The sequence below is a fragment of the Rhinatrema bivittatum genome, chromosome 5 (genome assembly GCF_901001135.1).
Source record: "Rhinatrema bivittatum chromosome 5, aRhiBiv1.1, whole genome shotgun sequence".
NCBI lineage: Eukaryota > Metazoa > Chordata > Amphibia > Gymnophiona > Rhinatrematidae > Rhinatrema > Rhinatrema bivittatum.
In genome coordinates this window covers 79,416,711-79,438,449 of record NC_042619.1, presented here as the reverse complement: position 1 = coordinate 79,438,449, position 21,739 = coordinate 79,416,711, and the positions used below count along the sequence as shown (strand labels likewise).

Here is a 21,739-nt window from a genome sequence, read left to right as displayed (position 1 = left end):
GACGCAAACTCCACCCCCCCCCCCCCCAAAACGCTTTTGCTGCACACGAACACACTGTTCCTCCCCACACCCATGGCACTACCAGTACCTCAATGGCAGAAAAGCTGCTGAAAAACCCCATAGCTGAGCTCCCCGAGCTAAGGTAGCTCCCCCTCGGAACCTTGCTGCTGCACAGATTCCTATCTAGTTCCTTTTTTTTTTTTAACATTCCAAGAACAAATAAAGATACATACAAACCAATACTTTCCTTTGGTGCAGAAGTTCAGGTCCCAGGAGCACATGCCACATAACGGATCAGAAAAGAGTCAGACCACTGGCTATATCAGTTTCCTTTTGCCAAACTTTAGCAACTCAGCCCAGGGCAAACCATATAAAAGGAACAGTTCCCTGCTCCACTGGGCTTGCAGTGTAGAACTGCCAGCAGATTCCACTGCTGTCTCATGGGGGGGATGAGGGATTTGGACCACCAGATGTCCACCTCACGGACCTCCGGACCAAACTATTAGAAGGGTCACCAACTCCCTGCTTGTCCACCTCAGAGCGGGGCCTCACATCTTCCTGGGAGGATCCAGAAATTGACTTAATCTTTTTCTCTCTCTCTCTCTCCAGACTGCAGGTTTTACACTATCTACCATCTGCTGGAGACAGAGAAATACTGAGGGACTGGATGTGGCACACTGGGTTATGTACAGTGTCAGTGAAACTTCCTGTCTCCATCTGTTGGCAGGGAGGCAAATCCCAGGAGTCTGAATTGATCTGGGTACGTACAGGGAAAATAAATTTAGAAAAAACTTGAATAGAAATGAATAGGTTTATAATTATAAACACAGCAATACGAAAGTAAGCAATAGTATATTGATAAAAAAAAAATAACATTGTGGCACTTGATTTAAGAAGAGAAACATGAATGTTTGATGGGGAAAAAAGCAAATTAAGTGAAATCAAATGTGTTATGTATAATGAAGAACAGCATTGATTACTATTATACCTGCTTAATGGCAATGTTTCTGTTGATCCAAAGTCAATATGCTGAACCAAGATACAAACAGGGTCAAAATTTTTAACTGACACAAGTTTTGCTCTATACAACATATCATCATTATATGTTGCAAGGCAAGGCATTTCTGTAATAAGAGAAAAGAATCCATTTATCATCATACATTTAAGGCAATAGTTAAGATAAGCACAAGAATGCTGAAACATTTATCTTTCACCACACTTATTATGGTTCTCTGTACATTACCCTCTACTCACTTATGGATCAAGACACTCCAAATAGTTCTGGTTGCTGAAGAGAAAACAGTGGCAATTTTTGACAAGTAGCAACCATTAAAAAATTAGATATTTGAGAGACATTCTGTTCTGTTCAAAAAATATATGGCACAGCTCAAATAATAAAGTTACAGCATGCAGAAACAGCCTCCATTATAGGCACTATATGGTACCCATTCTATCCACAGACTGATCTACAAACATCTATTTATCCAAATACACATACACTTTTTACTTACTTCTGTCCGCACGCAATATCTGAAAAGATTTACCCTTACCAGAGGCAGGCTTAAGCTCTGGACCATCAAGTGTTGTTGCAACCTTACAGCTCCTTTTATTCTATATGCTATGATTCTGAGACCTGCAAATTCTTTTCCTGCATTTTTTTCAATAAGCAGGGAGACTGGGCATGCAAATGGCAAATGAAATTTAAATGTGGACAAGTGTGAAGTGATGCACTTAGGAAAAAGTAACCTAATACAGCTACACAATGCAAGGTTCCATATTAGGAATCACCATTCAGGAAAAGGATCTAGGCTTCATCATTGAATTCTGCTGCTCAGCAGCCAAGAAAGCAAACAAAATGCTAGGAATTAAGAAAGGAATGGAGAATAAAACAGAGTATCATAATGCCTCTGTATTCCTCCATGGTGCAACCTCATCTTGAATATTGTGTGTAGTTCTGGTCACATCTTAAAAAATATATAGCAGAATTAGAAAAGGTAAAGAGAAGGGCAACCAAAGGATAAAGGGGATGGAACGAGTTCCCTATGAGGAAAGGCTAAAGAGGTTAGGACTCTTCAGCTTGGGGACGAGACAGATGGGGGGAGATATAATAGAAGTCTATAAAATAATGAGTGGAGTGGAACAAGTAATTACAGTTTATTCTTTCAGAAAGTACAAAGACTAGGGGACAGAAAATAAGATAAAATATTTTTTTACTCAATGCATAATTAAGTTCTGGAATTCATTGCTAGGGGATATGGTGAAAGCTATTAGTGTAGCTGCGTCTAAAAAAGGTTTGGATAAGCTCCTGGAGGAAACATCTATAAACCAATAAGGTGGAATTGCAGAAATCCATTTCTTATCCCTGGGATAAGCAACATATGTATCTGTCCCTTGGGATTCTGCCAGGTACTTGTGACTTGGATTGGCCACTGTTGATAACAGGATACTGAGCTTGTTGCATCTTTGGTCTGACCCAGCATGGCAAATCATGTTCTAAGCAAAATAACTAGACAAATCCTTCTATGTACTTTATTACATATCATAAAAGGAAAAAGAACAGCCTTGCATTATTTGGAAACAAGGGGGCACATATTCAAAAGTTACCTGTTTATCTAAGATAGCTGGATAGACATATTTAGCTAAAAGACAGGATACTCAGCAGCTGCTGAATATCCCTGGACAAATCAATACTTAGGTGGATAAGACTTATCCATCTAAGTTTAGACCTGCTGTTGAGGAAGTCTAACTTACCCATATAAATTATCTGCCTAATGTTGAAAATCTCTACTTAGCCGGATAACTTATCTGGCTATGTAGGGCTGCCCTAATCCGCCCAGAACTTATCCGGATATTCAGATAGACAGATAAGAGACTTATGCAGCCAGCTAGTAGCTACTGAACATAACCAGATATTCAGCACATGGATAGCTGGGTAAGTCCTACTTGTCTGGTTATCAAGCGCTAAATGCACTTTGAATATCAGTCTCACTGGCAATATTCTTCTGAAGTTAAAAGGGACAATATAATTCATGCTTTTTTTTTTTAACCAAAATTTGCCATTTCTAAACATCTACAAACTCATGAAGATATTCACTATCCCTTATAAAAATCTTGAAAACTATCTTGCTTTAAATCCAGATAAAACAACAACTGATTTTACGTAAGCTTCTGCTAGAAGATACACCCTCTGTTTATTCTAGTAGGTAATATCAAAATCTCATTGGCTGTTTGCCACTTGGGAATTATTTTAGATCCCATTTTATCAATGAAGCATCAGATCAAATCTATAGTGAAGTCTCTATTTGTAAAGTTGTGAATGCTTTGTAGGCCCAAACCTTTGCTTTCTTCTGACTTTTTTAGTTTTGCAAGCTCTGGACCTCACTGGACTAAACTATTGTAATTCCCTACCTACTAGACTTCCTGTTTATCAGCTGTGAGCTCTGCAGATAATCCAGGACTCTGCAGTGAGACCGAATTCTGGAATCAGTCACTGTGACCACATAATCCGGTATTGCAGTTGCTTCATTGGTTAACAGTTATGTGGTGTATCAAATTTAAAATTGTGACATGAATGTCACGTAATGTAGTGAAAGAGAGAGGACATGTTCTCCTCTGCTTCGGGACCCACTCCTAAACGAGTGAATTTTGTGCTGATACCTTGGATTCGAAAGCGACTTGCGACATTATTGCTGAGGTGTAAGAACACGGATGAGAGAGAAACGGAACAGACCAAGATGTTTTCAGTGAGGTATGACCTCAAAAGTACTGCGAAAAGATAGACAAACAAAGCAGGGCTGAGCAAAATGGTGGATGTGACATTCTTATCTGCTGTGGCTGATGTGCCAGATCAAGGAGTGCAGGAAATGGTGGCGGCAGCAGCAGCAGCAGCAATATTGTTGGCAAACAAATTTGAAAAAATATACCCGAAGTTTGATGATCTTTCAGCGATGTTATCTGATCCAGTCAAGCAGATTCAGGCAGTGGACAGGATTTCGGACCTGGATGATCAGATCAATAGTGTGGAAACTAAAGATCTTGACTAGCAAATATGAAGAAAAACTTGAGGACCTAGAAAACAGGTACAGAAGTGGGAATTTGCAGTTTGTGGGCTTTCCGGAAACAGCTCCCGATAGAGGCATAGCGCATATACTTGAAGCTTGGCTGACAAACTTTTGCACTGAGTGATCGCCATGGATCCCTTAAAATTGAACGAGTACACTTTTGGGGAATGGAATAGTGGCTAGAAATAAACAGCACCTGGTGATAGCAAAGCTGTTTAATTTGGCCCACAAAACAGATCTTGCAATTATACAAAAAACCCCCAAAAAACTGGTACCTTTCCTATGAAGGCATGCAGATTCTAATTTTTTCAGATTTCTCAGCTGCAGTGTCTGCAAAACAGAAGGCTTTTTCAGCAGTTTGCACCAAAAAGGCCAAAATGAATCTGCGGTTCGATTTACAGTACCCTGCAAAGCTTAAAGATTTCATGACAATCAGCCCACAGTTTATGACTTGGATGTTGAAAACCAGGCATTTGTAAATTCATTACCCTCGTGTGTATTTGACCATAATTGATAATTGAACTTCAGGTCTATGACAGGATGTTTCACAGATAAACACAAAAGCAGCTGGTGTTAGTGAATCCATGAGAAGTGTTTGTGGTTTAATGTTGGTTTACTGTTTCCAAGATCTGCTTCCACTTGAAGCTGAAAGTTACAATGAGTGTGTTTGCTAGCTCAAACTAAATAATCAGCGCTGATACAACTGGAGCCATCCTTTCAGGATAAAATATGAAAAATGACATGGCTGGATGTCTGGTGCACATGGAGATCAGGAAGCAATTAGACTTCACAGGAATTGCATTGCTGATTTCACCAGACCAAACTTTGCCTCATTAGTCACTGTAATGTTATTGCAGTGAGAGTTAACGGTTGTCATTTGGGAGTAGGGTTCCCTACTCACATAAAATGGCCTCCGCTACTCTTAGGAGAGGGGGTGATCTTTTGGATATAAGTGGAGGTTGAGAAGGGTGGAGGGGGAGGTGGGGGGAGGGCTAGGATTGAATTTCTAGAGGATTTGTGGGTAATTTTGTATTGGAATACTATTTTTCAAAACATGTTAATAAAGGTTCAAAACTAGTGCAATCTGATAACAAGGCAAGTGCTGAGCCGAAGGACCAATGATAGAACAGGCCTAAACTGAGGGGTCTGGGATGCAGTTAAAGTTTTTTGCTCTATCTAGGCTAGTTTTATTTTTGACAATGTAAATCGGTAGAAAGACATCACTTGGAATGTGGCAAGTATCAGATCAGTTAAGAGAGATAACATTCTTCAAGCCTTACGAAGAGGAAAAGCAGATATAATGTTGCAGAAAACACACCTAATGAAAAAGGAACATCTGAAACAACCAGTGGGTGGGGAAAATGTATTCTGTCCAATCAGGATTGTGGAAAGCAGCAATGTTGATGGGAAAGAGAATTCCTTTTCAAGTAACAGACTATAGAAGATCTGGAGGGGAGTTACATAATAGTGGTGGGTATGCTGTACAGATGGATTTAGTTATGTGAAATCTAAATGCTTTAAATTTCTATGGTCATGGTTTCTTTAACAAAATATTCAAATTCTAGTGGATTTTGAGCAGGCAAGCCTATTAATTAGAAGGGATTTCAATTGCTCGCATTTTCCTGTTTTAGATAAAACAAATGTAGGAGTAGGGCAAAGTCACAGGAAACTACTGGATATACCTTATTTATGTTAAAATTTAGATCTCGTGGATGTTTCATAAGTACTGCATCCTATGACCCAAGAATATATTCATGTCTCAAGAGCACATAAAACAGGTTCACTACTAGATTGTCTGTTAATCAATAGTGCTGCTTTCTTTCAAACGAGTGTAGCAGAAATTTTGACTGCGCCCTCTCGATCTACTCTATGGTATGGGTGGAGGTAGAAGGCTTCCATCCTCCAGCTTTCCAAAAAACATGAAGATTTCCTATTTATCTTTATAAAGACCTAGGTTTTAGTGAATATTTAATGAAGCACTGGAAAACGTTTTTGAAAACAAATGAAGGTCACACGGATAACCCACTCCTCTTTTGAAAGACTGCAAAGGCAACCTTAAGAGAAGATATTTTCTTTGTGGTGTCTAATCAATTAGTTGAGATATATTAAATTTGGAATGCCAAATGCAAAAAGCAAAGAAAGCACAGGAGCAGAATCCTTGTAATAGTGACACCACTAAGTTCATGGAAGCCCAAATTGCTCTTAATATGCTATTATATTAATGAGAAAAAAAGGTTTGGTATATTATGGGTATAAAATATTTTTATTATGGTAAAGCAGGGAAATTGACAATCCTCAGAAAAGGGTGGGGTAGCATTCAGTTTATAACAACTATGAGAATGATTTCAGGTAGATCTGTACATACTAATCAATGTTTATTTAAGGTCTTCACTGAATATTATGGCCAGTTATATTCAGCTCAGTTACCAGTTCCTACAAAGATGCAATATTATCTAGCTTCAGTTGGCCTACCTAGATTGACAGAAGACTAGATATCTAAGCTAAACCTTTCTATCCATGTACTAGAACTTCAAATTGGCATCCAGAAGGCACAGCTTATGAAACTCCGGGCCCTGATGGCTTTCTGGAAGACTTTTACAAATTACGAGAACAATTGGTCCTACCTCTGGGAAATGTGGCACAGGACTTGATAGCAAATAAGCCTCAATCTTTTATTCTCCAATAAGGCTCATGTTACTATCATCCTGAAATATGGGAAAGATCTGGCATGCCCAAAGTTTTATAGACCAATTTCTCTATTAAATTTTGATCTGAAGTTTATAGCAAAAATTATGGCAGATAGATTGCTGAAATATTCATCAACCTTGGTAAGTGATTCACAGATGGTATTTGTAAGAGATAGAGGTTCAGTATTGAATGGGTGTAGGTTGTTGGCCTCAATGGAGTCCAGTCTTTGGCACAAGACCCCATCTCTTGACCTGAGCTTTAACGCTACAAAAGCTTTCAACAAGGTAGACTGGCTCTTCATGTTGAAAACTTTTGGTATAACCGGCTATTTCTTACAAGTTGTGCAAGCCCTATACTGCACACCTTTAGTTTCAGTTATAACAAATGGGTTAGCTGAAATGTTTCAAATAAGCTGAAGAACAAGGCAGGTATGCCAGCTATCTCCAGCCCTTTCTTACTATCCATAGAACCCTTCTGTAAAAAGATCTTAGAAATGCAAATATAAGAGGAGTCCCCATAGGCAACTTTTCAATTCAAATTAGCCGCCTTTGCGGATATTTTATTCCACATTACATATCCAGTTACTTCTTTTGAATTAGTAATGATGGAATTTAAAGAGTATGGTAATCTGGCAGGTCTTATGTTGAATCTGAACAAAACTGAAGCCTTACCAATTGGTAGTAAATTTATTTGGACAGTCATTAACAATGAATTCAGCTAGAGATGCGATTAGATATTGGTGAGATTACTTACCTGATAATCTCGTTTTCCTTAGTGTAGACAGATGGACTCAGAACAAGTGGGGTATAGTGTGCTCGTGCTAGCAGTTGGAGACGGATCTGACGTCAGCACGGGTACATATACCCCCACAGGAAGTGAAGCTCTTCAGTAATCTTCCTTGCAAAAGCTGTTATGGATATATGTGTACTGACGATCAATGAAATAGTGAAAACAGGATTCCCCTGACCGATTGATAGTAGCTGGAGACCGCCAGCATTCCCAACCGGAAGGCGTCGACACCTGGCAGAGTGGACGCACTCATGTAAGAAGTGATAAGGCTTACCTTGAATCGGTGAAACCAATGTATACAGGCAGCTGGGCGGGATGCTGAGTCCATCTGTCTACACTAAGGAAAACGAGATTATCAGGTAAGTAATCTCACCATTTCCTGTCATGTAGCCAGATGGACTCAGAACAAGTGGGATGTACAAAAGCTTTACTCCCGGACTGGGCGGGAGGCTGCCTGAGGACCGTGTAAGACTGCCCTCGCAAATGCTGTGTCCTCCCTGGCCTGGACATCCAGACGGTAGAACCTGGAGAAGGTATGGAGGGAGGACCATGTCGCCGCTTTACATATTTCTGCAGGCGACAGCATCCTAGATTCCGCCCAAGATGCTCCTTGGGCTCTGGTAGAATGAGCCTTAACTTGTAGAGGCGGTGACTTCCCGGCCTCTACGTAGGCCGCTCTGATGACTTCTTTAATCCAGCGGGCGATGGTGGGTCATGAGGCCGCTTCTCCTTGTTTCTTCCCGCTATGAAGGACGAACAGTTGGTCAGTCTTTCGTACTGTGTCTGTCATGTCCAGATATCTGGGCAGCAATCTGCCGATGTCGAGATGGTGTAGCAAACGCTCTTCTTCTGATTTCTTCAAACCCGCCGTGGTTGGCAAGGATATGGTCTGGTTGAGGTGAAATTGTGAGACTACCTTAGGCAAGAAGGATGGAACCGTGCGAAGATGGATAGCCTCTGGAGTGATTCTAAGAAAAGGATCACGGCAAGACAGTGCTTGTAGCTCTGAGATGTGGCGTGCTGAACATACAGCCAGCAAGAACACCATCTTCAAAGTGAGAGAACGGAGAGACAGGTCCCGAAGGGGTCTGAAGGTGGATCCCGCGAGGAAATCCAAAACCATGTTGAGGTTCCACAAAGGCACTGGCCACTTCAGTGGCGGACGAATGTGCTTGACTCCTTTCAGGAAGCGAGAAACATCTGGATGCGTGGCAATGGTCTTGCCATCCCTCCTGGGACCATAGCAAGACAGCGCAGCTACTTGAACCTTGATGGAGCTGAGGGAGAGACCCTTCTGAAGCCCATCCTGTAGGAAATCCAAAACAATAGGGATAGTAGTCGCATGTGGATTGGTGCCATGAGTGTCGCACCAGGCTTCAAATACTCTCCAGATCCTTACGTAGGTGAGGGATGTGGAAAACTTGCGAGCTCGGAGGAGTGTATCTATCACCGGCTCCGAGTAACCTCTTTTCTTCAGCCTAGCCCTCTCAATGGCCAGACCGTAAGAGAGAATTGAGCTGGATCCTCGTGGAGGATATATATATATATATATATATCTATATATATATATATATAGATATATATATATATATATATATTTTTTTTTTTTATATACTGACATTCGATCTCAATTGAGATATCACACCGGTTTACATTCAGGTACTGTATTTCTCTATCCCCAGAGGGCTTACAATCTAAGTTTGTACCTGAGGCAATGGAGGGTAAAGTGACTTGCCCGAGGTCACAAGGAGCAACAGCAGGACTCGAACCCTGGTCTCCTGGTTCACAGTCCACTGCTCTAACCACTAGGCTAGATGGGACCTTGACGCAGCAGGTCCCTAAGCGGAGGCAGGGGAAGAGGCTCCCCTGCCAGTAGTCTTCTCATGTCCGCGTACCAGGGTCTTCTTGGCCAGTCTGGTGCCACTAGAAGAACTAGGCCCCGGTGCTTCTGAATCTTGTGGATAAGGGTGCCCAGCAGGGGCCACGGAGGAAAGGCGTATAATAGGGCCCCTGGAGGCCATGGCTGAACCAGGGCGTCGATCCCGTGAGAGAACGGATCTCGCTTGCGGCTGAAGTATCTGGGTACTTGAGCATTGGACCTGTCCGCTAGTAAGTCCATGTCCGGAATCCCCCACAATCATCTGGATGATTGTGGATGATCCACAATCATCTGGAAGGCTGTGGGCGACAGCTGCCATTCCCCCAGATTTAGGCTTTCTCTGCTGAGGAAGTCTGCCGTGGTGTTGTCCCTTCCGGCAATGAGGACGGCGGAGATGTCCTGAAGATTCGCCTCTGCCCAAGCCATCAGTGGGGCTATCTCTAGGGACACCTGTTGGCTTCTGGTTCCGCCCTGGCGGTTGATGTATGCCACCGTGGTGGCATTGTCGGACATCACTCTGACTGCCCGGTTTCGCAGTCTGTGAGCAAATTGTAGGCAGGCTAACTGGACTGCCAGTGCCTCTAGGCGGTTGATGTTCCACCCCGCTTCTTCTCTGTTCCACCGCCCTTGTGCGGTGAGTTCTTCGCAGTGTGCTCCCCATCCGCTCAGGCTGGCATCGGTGGTGAGCAGAAACCACCTGGGGGAGGATATCTTCGACCCCCTGCTCGTGTGGTTGGGCTGCAACCACCACCGTAACTGGGTCCGTACTCTGGCAGGCAGAGGTAGGTGCACGGAGTAGTTCCGGAAGCGGGGACTCCAGCGAGAGAGCAGGGAGCTTTGTAGAGGTCTCATATGGGCCCTTGCCCCTTCTCTTGGTGGTGAGACTGACTTTGTCTGCCTGGGTGTCGAACTGGACTCCCCAGGTATTCCAGTGATTGGGAAGGCTGTAGGCAACTCTTGTTTAGGTTGACTACCCATCCCAGGCTTTCCAGAAGGGCGATCACTCTGTTGGTTGCCCGATGGCTCTCCTCTCGTGATTTCGCCCTGATCAGCCAATCGTCTAGGTAGGGATGGACCAGGATTCCTTCCCGTCTGAGCAACGCTGCTACCACTACGATCACTTTGGTGAAGGTCCGCGGCGCCGTGGCTAGCCCGAAGGGCAAAGCCCGGAATTGGAAATGGCGTCCCAGAACCTTGAAGCGTAGGTAGCGCTGATGATCCGGATGGATCGGGATATGTAGGTAGGCGTCTGACAAGTCTAAGGCCGTGAGGAATTCTCCTGGCTGTACTGCGGTCTTGACTGAGTGCAGAGTTTCCATGTGAAACCTCGGGACCCTTAAGTATCGGTTGACTGACTTGACAGTTGGTTGACAGTACAGGCCGGAAAGTGCCCTCCTTCTTGGGTACTATGAAATAAATGGAATAGTGCCCAGAATCCATTTCCCATGCAGGTACTGGGATTATAGCTTTCAAGGACAGGAGCCTCGCCAGGGTAACTTCTAATGCCGCCTTCTTGGGGCTTGGACACGGAGACTCCACAAACCTGTCCGGAGGGGTGTGATGGAAATCCAGATAATAACCCTCTCGGATGATGGCGAGGACCCACTGGTCCGATGTTATCTCGACCCATCTGGGATAGAAGAGGGTTAACCTGCCCCCTATGGCTCGTCCCCCGGATGGATCGGCTGATTCTCATTGGGAGGCGCGGTCGGGTCCTGAACCCGAGCCGGCTCCCCTCTTCTGCTGCTTGGTCCGAAAGGACTGGTTCCTGGCCTGAGGACGAGGTGCCTGGTAGCTACCCCTATAGGGAATGAAGCGTTGGGAGCTTCTGCCTCTGGAAGGCCTCGGAAAGGCGCACTTGGTTCCTTTTGAACCTGTCTTCCAGCAGTCGAGGTATAGGAGAGGCACCCCATGTGCTGGCCAGTTTATCAAGGTCGCTGCTGAACAGGAAAACCCCTAAAGGGCATTCTGGTGAGGTGTGTCTTCGAAGGAGCATCGGCTGACCAATTCCGTATCCAGAGCTGCCTCCTGGCAGCTACAGAAGATGAGATCCCCTTGGCTGTTTTACGGACTAGGTCGGATGCAGCATCTGCGAGGAACGAAAGAGCGGACTCCATGTCCGCTGCTGGAGCATTGTTCCTGACCTGAGGCAAACAAGAACGCATCACCACTGTGCAGAAGGTTGCGATTCGCAAAGACAGAGCTGCCACCTCAAATGTCTGTTTCAGGATGGCGTCCAGTCGCCGGTCGTGAGGCTCCTTGAGGGCCGCCCCCCCCCCCCCCTACTGGAATGGTAGTGCACTTAACCACCACGCTAACCAAGGCGTCCACCTGAGGGCACGCCAGCATCTCCTTGATTGCCGGATCCAGGGGGTACATGCCTATCAGGCCCCGACCCCCTTTGAATGAGGCCGCTGGTGCAGCCCATTCCAGATCTATCAGTTGCTGTACGGCTTGCAAGAAGGGAAAATGGCGGGCTGTAGGACGAAGACCTTCCAGCAGTGTGTTCTGTGTAGATGGCACCGTAGTGCTGGGGCCTGTAATATCCAACTCCGCCAGGCACTGAGATACTAGGTCGGAGAGATCTTCCTTGGGAAAGAACCGCCTCATGGTTCGATATGGCTCAATCCCCGAGGGAAGTTCCCCCTCCTCGGAGGGTTCTGATTCGTCCTCTGAAACATCAGGGTCTGACTGAACCAGACTGCCCGGCGGCGGGTGTGCTTGCCCACGATAAGGGCGTGAAGGTCCAGGGGCAGGATCCGCTGGAGCAGCAACAGGAGCAGCAGCAACAGCAGGGCCTGGACGGGAAGCTGATTGCATCTGTACAAAGGCATAGATCCCCTTAAAGAGATCCACCCAGGAAATGGAAGTGGTCTCAAGTCGTCGGGGTACCAGGTCCCCCGGGATCCCAGGTTGTTTGAGACTTCCCGCTAGCTCCGTGGTGGCCCCTGGGGAACTGTCAACAAACCTCGGTTGAGACTGGTCCTGGCCCGAGGCTCCCACTGCCTCCTCACATTGGGCACAAAGGGAGTCTGGCTCCTCGCTGTGCGTGGCTCCTCGCTGGCATGCTGAGCAGAGGCCGAGAGCTTTCACGCCGGAATCAGGAGGCGCCGCCGCCGGGGAAGCCAGGGCATTCGAATGTTCCATTGCGCGCTGAAGAATATGTGCTCAATAATATGTGGCAGCAATATGCGTTTAATACAATAAGCGCCCAATATAATATGCGCTCAATAATATGCGCTCAATAATATGCGGTCAGCAATATACGCTTAATACAATATGCGCTCAATAATAAGCAGCAGCTATATACGCCTAATACAATATGCGCTCAATAAGAAGCGGCAGCTATATAAGCTTAATACAATATGCGCTCAATAATATGCGGTCAGCAATATACGCTCAATACAATATATGCTCAACAATATGCAATATACGCTCAATAAGAAGCGCTTAATACGATACAGGCGCCTATCATGGGCGCTCAATACCTGAACAAGGCCGACAAAATGGCGACCTCCGCGGTGTGCCGCATACAGGCAACGCCGCCGATCCACGTACTTCGGAGACCAAAAGTAAAAGTTGTACGCCTTACCTGATCCTCGGTGCTTCCCGGCTGAAACCCGGGCGGTCTCCGGCTGCGGGGGGAGAGGGGAAATACCCTCACTGCCGCGCTTGAGGAATGCATCCGCTGCCTCCCAAGTCCACGCCGGGACCGAGGCACCTCTCAGCCCGACCCAAGCCCTTCTTGCTCGGGGGCTAGGTCCCTGCCGCGATTCGGCCACCGGACCGAGGCCTAAACCTCCGAGGGATCACGGAAATCACCTCGGAAACTCAACTGGGGGAGGGAAGGTCTCATAATGGGAGAGCACCAACCAGATGTAGCAGGAAAGGATCCTGTAGCAAGGACCTGCTTTCTAGGTGATGCATTGTCCTTTCGCACTGAGGATATCTCCCCAAGGCCTACTGCCCAGGAGGGAAGGGTTAGGTCGGCCGTCATAGTTGGTGATTCGATTATGAGGAATGTAGATAGCTGGGTGGCGGGTGGGCGTGAGGATCGCCTGGTAACATGCCTACCTGGTGCGAAGGTGGCGGACCTCACGCGTCACCTAGATAGGATTTTAGACAGTGCTGGGGAGGAGCCGGCTGTCGTGGTACACGTGGGCACCAACGACATAGGAAAATGTGGGAGGGAGGTTCTGGAAGCCAAATTTAGGCTCTTAGGTAGAAAGCTTAAATCCAGAACCTCCAGGGTAGCATTCTCTGAAATGCTCCCTGTTCCACGTGCAGGTCACCAGAGGCAGGCAGAGCTCCGGAGTCTCAATGCGTGGATGAGACGATGGTGCAAGGAAGAGGGATTCAGTTTTGTTAGGAACTGGGGAACCTTTTGGGGAAGGGGGAGTCTCTTCCGAAGGGATGGGCTCCACCTTAACCAGGGTGGAACCAGACTGCTGGCGCTAACCTTTAAAAAGGAGATAGAGCAGCTTTTAAACTAGAACAAAGGGGAAAGCCGACAGTCGCTCAGCAGCGCATGGTTCGGAGAGATGTATCTTTAAAGGATACTAATGATGCATTAGAATTAGGGCATCCCGACAGTGAAGTTCCAATAATTAGAAAAGTAGTCCAAGTGCCTGTAACTAAAAACTCACCTGAGCTAAAAAATTCTAACTTATCCCTATCAATTAAAAAGCAGAATGAAAATACAAACAAAAAACAAACTTTGAAATGTTTGTATGCTAATGCCAGAAGTCTAAGAAGTAAGATGGGAGAATTAGAATGTATAGCAGTAAATGATGACATAGACTTAATTGGCATCTCAGAGACATGGTGGAAAGAGGATAACCAATGGGACAGTGCTATACCGGGGTTCAAATTATATCGCAATGACAGAGAGGAGCAGTCGGGAGGAGGTGTGGCGCTTTATGTCCGGGATGGCATAGAGTCCAACAGGATAAACATCCTGCATGAGACTAAATTCAAAATTGAATCTTTATGGGTAGAAATCCCTTGTGTATCAGGGAAGACTACAGTGATAGGGGTATACTACCGTCCACCTGGTCAAGATGGTGAGATGGACAGTGAAATGCTAAGAGAAATTAGGGAAGCTAACCAAATTGGTAGTGCAGTAATAATGGGAGACTTCAATTACCCCAATATAGACTGGGTAAATGTATCATCGGGTCACGCTAGAGAGATAACGTTCCTGGATGGAATAAATGATAGCTTTATGGAGCAATTGGTTCAGGAACCGACGAGAGAGGGAGCAATTTTAGATCTAATTCTCAGTGGAGCACAGGACTTGGTGAGAGAGGTAACGGTGGTGGGGCCGCTTGGCAATAGTGATCATAATATGATCAAATTTGATTTAATGACTGGAAAAGGGACAGTGTGCAAATCCAAGGCTCTCGTGCTAAACTTTCAAAAGGGAAACTTTGATAAAATGAGAAAAATTGTTAGAAAAAAACTGAAAGGAGCAGCTACAAAAGTAAAAAATGTCCAAGAGACGTGGTCATTGTTAAAAAATACCATTCTAGAAGCACAGTCCAGATGTATTCCACACATTAAGAAAGGTGGAAAGAAGGCAAAACGATTACCGGCATGGTTAAAAGGGGAGGTGAAAGAAGCTATTTTAGCCAAAAGATCTTCATTCAAAAATTGGAAGAAGGATCCAACAGAAGAAAATAGGATAAAGCATAAACGTTGGCAAGTTAAATGTAAGACATTGATAAGACAGGCTAAGAGAGAATTTGAAAAGAAGTTGGCTGTAGAGGCAAAAACTCACAGTAAAAACTTTTTTAAATATATCCGAAGCAGAAAGCCTGTGAGGGAGTCAGTTGGACCGTTAGATGATCGAGGGGTTAAAGGGGCACTTAGAGAAGATAAGGCCATCGCAGAAAGATTAAATGATTTCTTTGCTTCGGTGTTTACTGAAGAGGATGTTGGGGAGGTACCCATAATGGAGAAGGTTTTCATGGGTAATGATTCAGATGGACTGAATCAAATCACGGTGAGCCTAGAAGATGTGGTAGGCCTGATTGACAAACTGAAGAGTAGTAAATCACCTGGACCGGATGGTATACACCCCAGAGTTCTGAAGGAACTAAAAAATGAAATTTCAGACCTATTAGTAAAAATTTGTAACTTATCATTAAAATCATCCATTGTACCTGAAGACTGGAGGAGAGCAAATGTAACCCCAATATTTAAAAAGGGCTCCAGGGGCGATCCGGGAAACTACAGACCGGTTAGCCTGACTTCAGTGCCAGGAAAAATAGTGGAAAGTGTTCTAAACATCAAAATCACAGAACATATAGAAAGACATGGTTTAATGGAACAAAGTCAGCATGGCTTTACCCAGGGCAAGTCTTGCCTCACAAATCTGCTTCACTTTTTTGAAGGAGTTAATAAACATGTGGATAAAGGTGAACCGGTAGATATAGTATACTTGGATTTTCAGAAGGCGTTTGACAAAGTTCCTCATGAGAGGCTTCTAGGAAAAGTAAAAAGTCATGGGATAGGTGGCGATGTCCTTTCGTGGATTGCAAACTGGCTAAAAGACAGGAAACAGAGAGTAGGATTAAATGGGCAATTTTCTCAGTGGAAGGGAGTGGACAGTGGAGTGCCTCAGGGATCTGTATTGGGACCCTTACTGTTCAATATATTTATAAATGATCTGGAAAGAAATACGACGAGTGAGATAATCAAATTTGCAGATGACACAAAATTGTGCAGAGTAGTTAAATCACAAGCAGATTGTGATAAATTGCAGGAAGACCTTGTGAGACTGGAAAATTGGGCATCCAAATGGCAGATGAAATTTAATGTGGATAAGTGCAAGGTGATGCATATAGGGAAAAATAACCCATGCTATAATTACACGATGTTGGGTTCCATATTAGGTGCTACAACCCAAGAAAGAGATCTAGGTGTCATAGTGGATAACACATTGAAATCGTCGGTTCAGTGTGCTGCGGCAGTCAAAAAGCAAACAGAATGTTGGGAATTATTAGAAAAGGAATGGTGAAATAAAACGGAAAATGTCATAATGCCTCTGTATCGCTCCATGGTGAGACCGCACCTTGAATACTGTGTACAATTCTGGTCGCCGCATCTCAAAAAAGATATAATTGCGATGGAGAAGGTACAGAGAAGGGCTACCAAAATGATAAGGGGAATGGAACAACTCCCCTATGAGGAAAGACTAAAGAGATTAGGACTTTTCAGCTTGGAGAAGAGACGACTGAGGGGGGATATGATAGAGGTGTTTAAAATCATGAGAGGTCTAGAACGGGTAGATGTGAATCGGTTATTTACTCTTTCGGATAGTAGAAGGACTAGGGGACACTCCATGAAGTTAGGATGGGGCACATTTAAAACTAATCGGAGAAAGTTCTTTTTTACTCAACGCACAATTAAACTCTGGAATTTGTTGCCAGAGAATGTGGTTAGTGCAGTTAGTATAGCTGTGTTTAAAAAAGGATTGGATAAGTTCTTGGAGGAGAAGTCCATTACCTGCTATTAAGTTCACTTAGAGAATAGCCACTGCCATTAGCAATGGTTACATGGAATAGACTTAGTTTTTGGGTACTTGCCAGGTTCTTATGGCCTGGATTGGCCACTGTTGGAAACAGGATGCTGGGCTTGATGGACCCTTGGTCTGACCCAGTATGGCATTTTCTTATGTTCTTATGTATCACCGCAGGAGTGCGGGGCTCGATGTTCCTGTAGAAATTTAGTAAGTAGAAAGTAGATTGGAAACACGCTCAGCGAGCATGCAGGCTCTCCAAACTGCTTTGGAGACGGAAATTACTGAAGAGATTCACTTCCTGTGGGGGTATATGTACCCGTGCTGACGTCAGATCCGTCTCCAACTGCTAGCACGAGCACACTATACCCCACTTGTTCTGAGTCCATCTGGCTACATGACAGGAAATTGGGTATTTCTATAAGCAAGGATACCACTAGGCTATATATGGTTAACTACACAAGGTTATATGATGATACCAAATGGCTGCTGTTAAACTGGAAAGATGTACCCCTTTCATTTGCTATGATGGGTCAATCTATTTCAGATGATAATTCTGCCAAAGTGGCTTTACTTGCTTCAAATGTAACTTTCTTACAGCTCCAAATATATAAGACATAGAGTCACTAGTTCAGCACTTCTTATGGAAACATCAAAAGCTGTGCATAGCTTTACTCTGATGGGGAAATGGGAGGAAGGGGGAATAGGGTTGGTATAATATGACATGTTTATCTAGATATGTAGGAGATTGGGTAATGAATGACTTTTATAACCCCTTTTTATACCGCCCCCCCCCCCCCCCCCCCGGGGCAGGAGCAAGAATTAGTTTCCCCGTCTTATACATTGTCATGTCTACCAGCTCCCAGAACAAATACATCAGAGCAAGGTGATTTATAGTACTTTTGAAGGCCTGACTATGGATTTGTTTACAATTGAAATTAAGTTATGGGGTTTCTTGCTTTCTTCCTATTGCAGGAAATTTAAGCTTTCAATCGGGAGTTCAATCGGCTGTTTTTTGCAAAATCGGCCACATTGGGTCTCTAAACTGTGTGACATCTTTTTGGGGACAAATATCCAAATGGCTGATTTTCAGAAATTGCAGGATACCTTTCATTTGGACCAAAAGCATTTCTTTGTGTACTTGCAAGCAAGGCATTATACTTGCTTCCTACATAAGAAAGAGCTTAAACATGAGAACAGACAATTTATTTTAGATCTTTTTGATCAAGAAGGATCCTTCTCATCACACTTTCAGGGTTTTATAAAATTTTGGAAAAACCACTCAGAGATCAATGGAATACCAGTCTGAAAAGAGTCACTGATGGGATGAATTGACCATTGATCTTACTAGCCAATTTTATGTCAGTTTTAAGCAAATTAAACAACTCACTAACAGTATAGATTTGAGAGAAACCTAGTAGAAATACTTACTCTGTTTCTATATCCCACAGAAGAAAGCTAAAGACATGCATTTGACCACGTTGGATTTGTGTACTAAGTGTGGAAGAGCTGCAGGAACACTGACACCATTTTTGACATGTCCCTATGATACAAGGCTTTTGGCAAAAAGTTATAGATTTAGTTCTCTCAGTTTCTAGGACATGGATACCTTAAGATGCAGACGTAATATTTGATAATCTACGAGGCGTGCCTTTTCGCAGTGGCTATGTATGTCTATGGTGTAGAAAGATGCTCCTATTAGTGAGGAAAACAATCCTGTAGAAATGGCTTATGCTGGAGTAACCTACAATTACATAGCTAAGAATTCCATTTTTCAATATATTATGGAAAAATATGTCGTTAAATACGACCTGTCAAAAAACAAATTTACATTTTTATGGATTTGGAATATGTATTTATAGTCATTGGCACAAAATTTGCAGCATGATTGTAAATGACCTATCAATTGAATGAAGGGATTGCATTGGATAGTTAATAAGACCTGAGTTATATTGAAAGATGGTGATAGTTTGTGGGATAGGGATGGGGAAGAATGTGGGAGGGAGAGAGGATGATTTAGCTGTTCTTAGATGTTACTTGTGCTTTGTAGGTTCTCTCTTAGCATTGGATAAGAACCCACCATTGCCAAGATTGTGTTTAATGTAGCAAAAATGAAATAAAAAAAGATTTAGGCATAAAATTGTGACACGAGTCCATAAGCTGAGATACAATAATGCACAGTGGATCAATGCCGTACTTAAATCTATACTCTACCATGTTCTCTAAACTCTGCTGGTAGGTTGCTGCTTGAGGTTTCCGCTTTTTGGTTAATATATTTAGATGAAACTTGAGAGTGAGCCTTTTCTGTGGTGAGACCATCTTTATGGACTGCTCTCCATAAAGTTATTATGTATTTAGCTACCTTTAGAAAGGCAATCAATTTTTTTTTTAAATAAAGAACCATTTGGTACAACAGATGGATGGTTTTTGTTTAGGCAAGGTTAGTTCTTCTTTGAGCAGCTGATTTGCATGTTCATGCAAGTTTTTTTTTGTTTGTTTTCTTTGAGCTGTTACTTTTTATGCTTTATTTGATGAGTTTTATGGATTTTATGTATTTGTTTTCCCTTAGTTATCTTATGTATTTTTGTGTCTTTTTTGTAGTTTGATCTTTGTTTAATCTGATTTTGTTATGTAATCTGCCATGAATTTTAGATACACACAAGAATATAAATTGTTGAAATAAAACTCACTATTTTCCTTATATTCAACAGTTTTAGTACCTGTCTCTCACAATCATTCACCAAACATCATACTCTACCATCCATAGTATAAATACAAAGTCAAATAACCCTTTCACATCTGACTAGACTTATTTATGAAACTACCAAATGATTACCACCAAATTTTGCAATCTAAAATCAATTGAAATTAGGAGAAAAGTCATGACAAGTACATGAAAGAAAATGGTCATTTATTCATGTAGCTCTGTAGGGAGGAAGTAGGAAAAGTCTGACATGCTGAACTTCTTGTGGCAGGTGAGGTGGTCTGATATGTCCTTAATGGCTCCCTCTTGTTCATGAAGATATTCTGTCATGCATAAAGAAAAGTAAGTAACTGCAGACAACTGATAAAGTTTCATAAACAGTCTTCAATGACTACAGGAAGGGTACTTTTATAAGTGTATTGGTGGGGATGAAGTAAGTGTGTACTTTTACACACAGACTTTACCCCACATTTTCAAAGCAAACTTTTAAGCACAAGTTCGCTTTAAAAATTACTGCATAAGTGTCCTTGTATGTGCACAAATTTAGACTTGGTTATTTTGATTTTGTAACCAAGAGTTTTGGTTTTATTATAAGGTTCTCTGTTTTTTTTTTAGGAATTTTAACTGTTTATTGTTAACTTATTTTTAAAATTTGTAAACCACTCTGGCCAGATTTATCTGATTTAGCGGGTTAAAGAACTGATAAATAAATGAAGGCATAACTTGTATAGATTAACTTATGCTCTTTTTTTTTTAAAAGTATGCAGGTAAATAACTGGGTTTTATGCGCATAAATGGCTTTGAAAATTAATCCTAATACAGTATTGCTATATCAGGTCCTATAATGTGATCTGATGAAAACATACAGACACAAGTAATAAAATTATCACAAGTTGAAGACATTGCAATATAGCTCAGATTGCTAAGTTACATTATTTGCCTATTATAGATGCTGGCAGATGACTAAGAGAACAAAAAGCTCATGTACAAACAAGACCTCATGACTGCAGTGTAAAGATTATGCCAAAGAATAACTTTACTTATAACAACTAAGAAGTAAGTCAGAGATTCCCAAACCTATCTTCAAGGCATACCCAGCCAGGCTAGAACATAAGAATCACCATACTGGGTCAGACCGAAGGTCCATCAAACCCAGTATCCTGTTTCCAACAGTAGCCAACCAGGTCACCTGGAAGGATCACAAACAGTAGTTTTCAGGATATCCACAATGAATGTGCACATTTGCATACATCAGGTGTCCAATGAGCTGGTACCATTAATGCATATCGTGAAAATTCACTATGGATTTCTTAAAAACCAGACTAGCTGGGTATGCCTCAAGGACAAGTTTGGGAATCGTCACAATTTCTTCACAGTGAGCTTAGGGAAAAAAAAAGGTTCAACATGAAAATATGTCACACACATACCTACAGTTATTTAAACAGATTAGAAAGGATACAAGAAAAGTATAATCAGAGATGGGCAGAGGACTCAGACTTGCTAGAGAAATATGAAAGAAGCATGAACAGTATCACTGAGCATTTAAGTACAAATTCCATGAATAATGGTGAGATAGTTAATATTCAAGACAGATCAAGGGATAAGGAAAGAGTCTTAAACAGATAGTTATATTAGTGACCTTCTCAGAAGTGCTGCCTGCCTGCAATATGGGAACTGATAAATTTCTCCTCAGAAATATATTCAATTCATGATTGAAAGAATGGAGAAGGGAAGGTTGTTTGGGGTATTATAAAGAATGGGAGTGCACCTAAGAGAATAAGTATGCGGTGTGCACAGTGCCTGGCCACGCGCAAACCCCCCAAATTTTATGTGTGCAGGGCTTTTAAAATTCGGGCGTTTGGGAATAGCCACTGCTATTACTAGCATCAGTAGCATGGGATAGACTTAGTATTTGGGTACTTGCAGCTTGGATTGGCCACTGTTGGAAACAGGATGCTGGGCTTGATGGACCCTTGGTCTGATCCAGTATGGCATGTTCTTATGTTCTTAATATCTATGCAGATGGGATGATTTGTACGCATCCAGGAAAGGATGGATGCAAATCCTAATTGAACAAACATTTAATCTAAGTGAGA

General features: G+C 43.0%; 1 protein-coding gene across 1 annotated transcript in view; it reads right to left on the bottom strand.

The window, feature by feature from the left end:
• The window catches only part of RNF17 (ring finger protein 17), a 1,084,608-nt gene that overhangs the window by 66,837 nt on the left and 996,032 nt on the right, over positions 1–21,739 (bottom strand). The window contains exon 34 of the mRNA XM_029603155.1: positions 989–1,124. Coding sequence (XP_029459015.1) covers positions 989–1,124 — 136 coding nt within the window. The remainder of the gene's footprint in view (positions 1–988; positions 1,125–21,739) is intronic.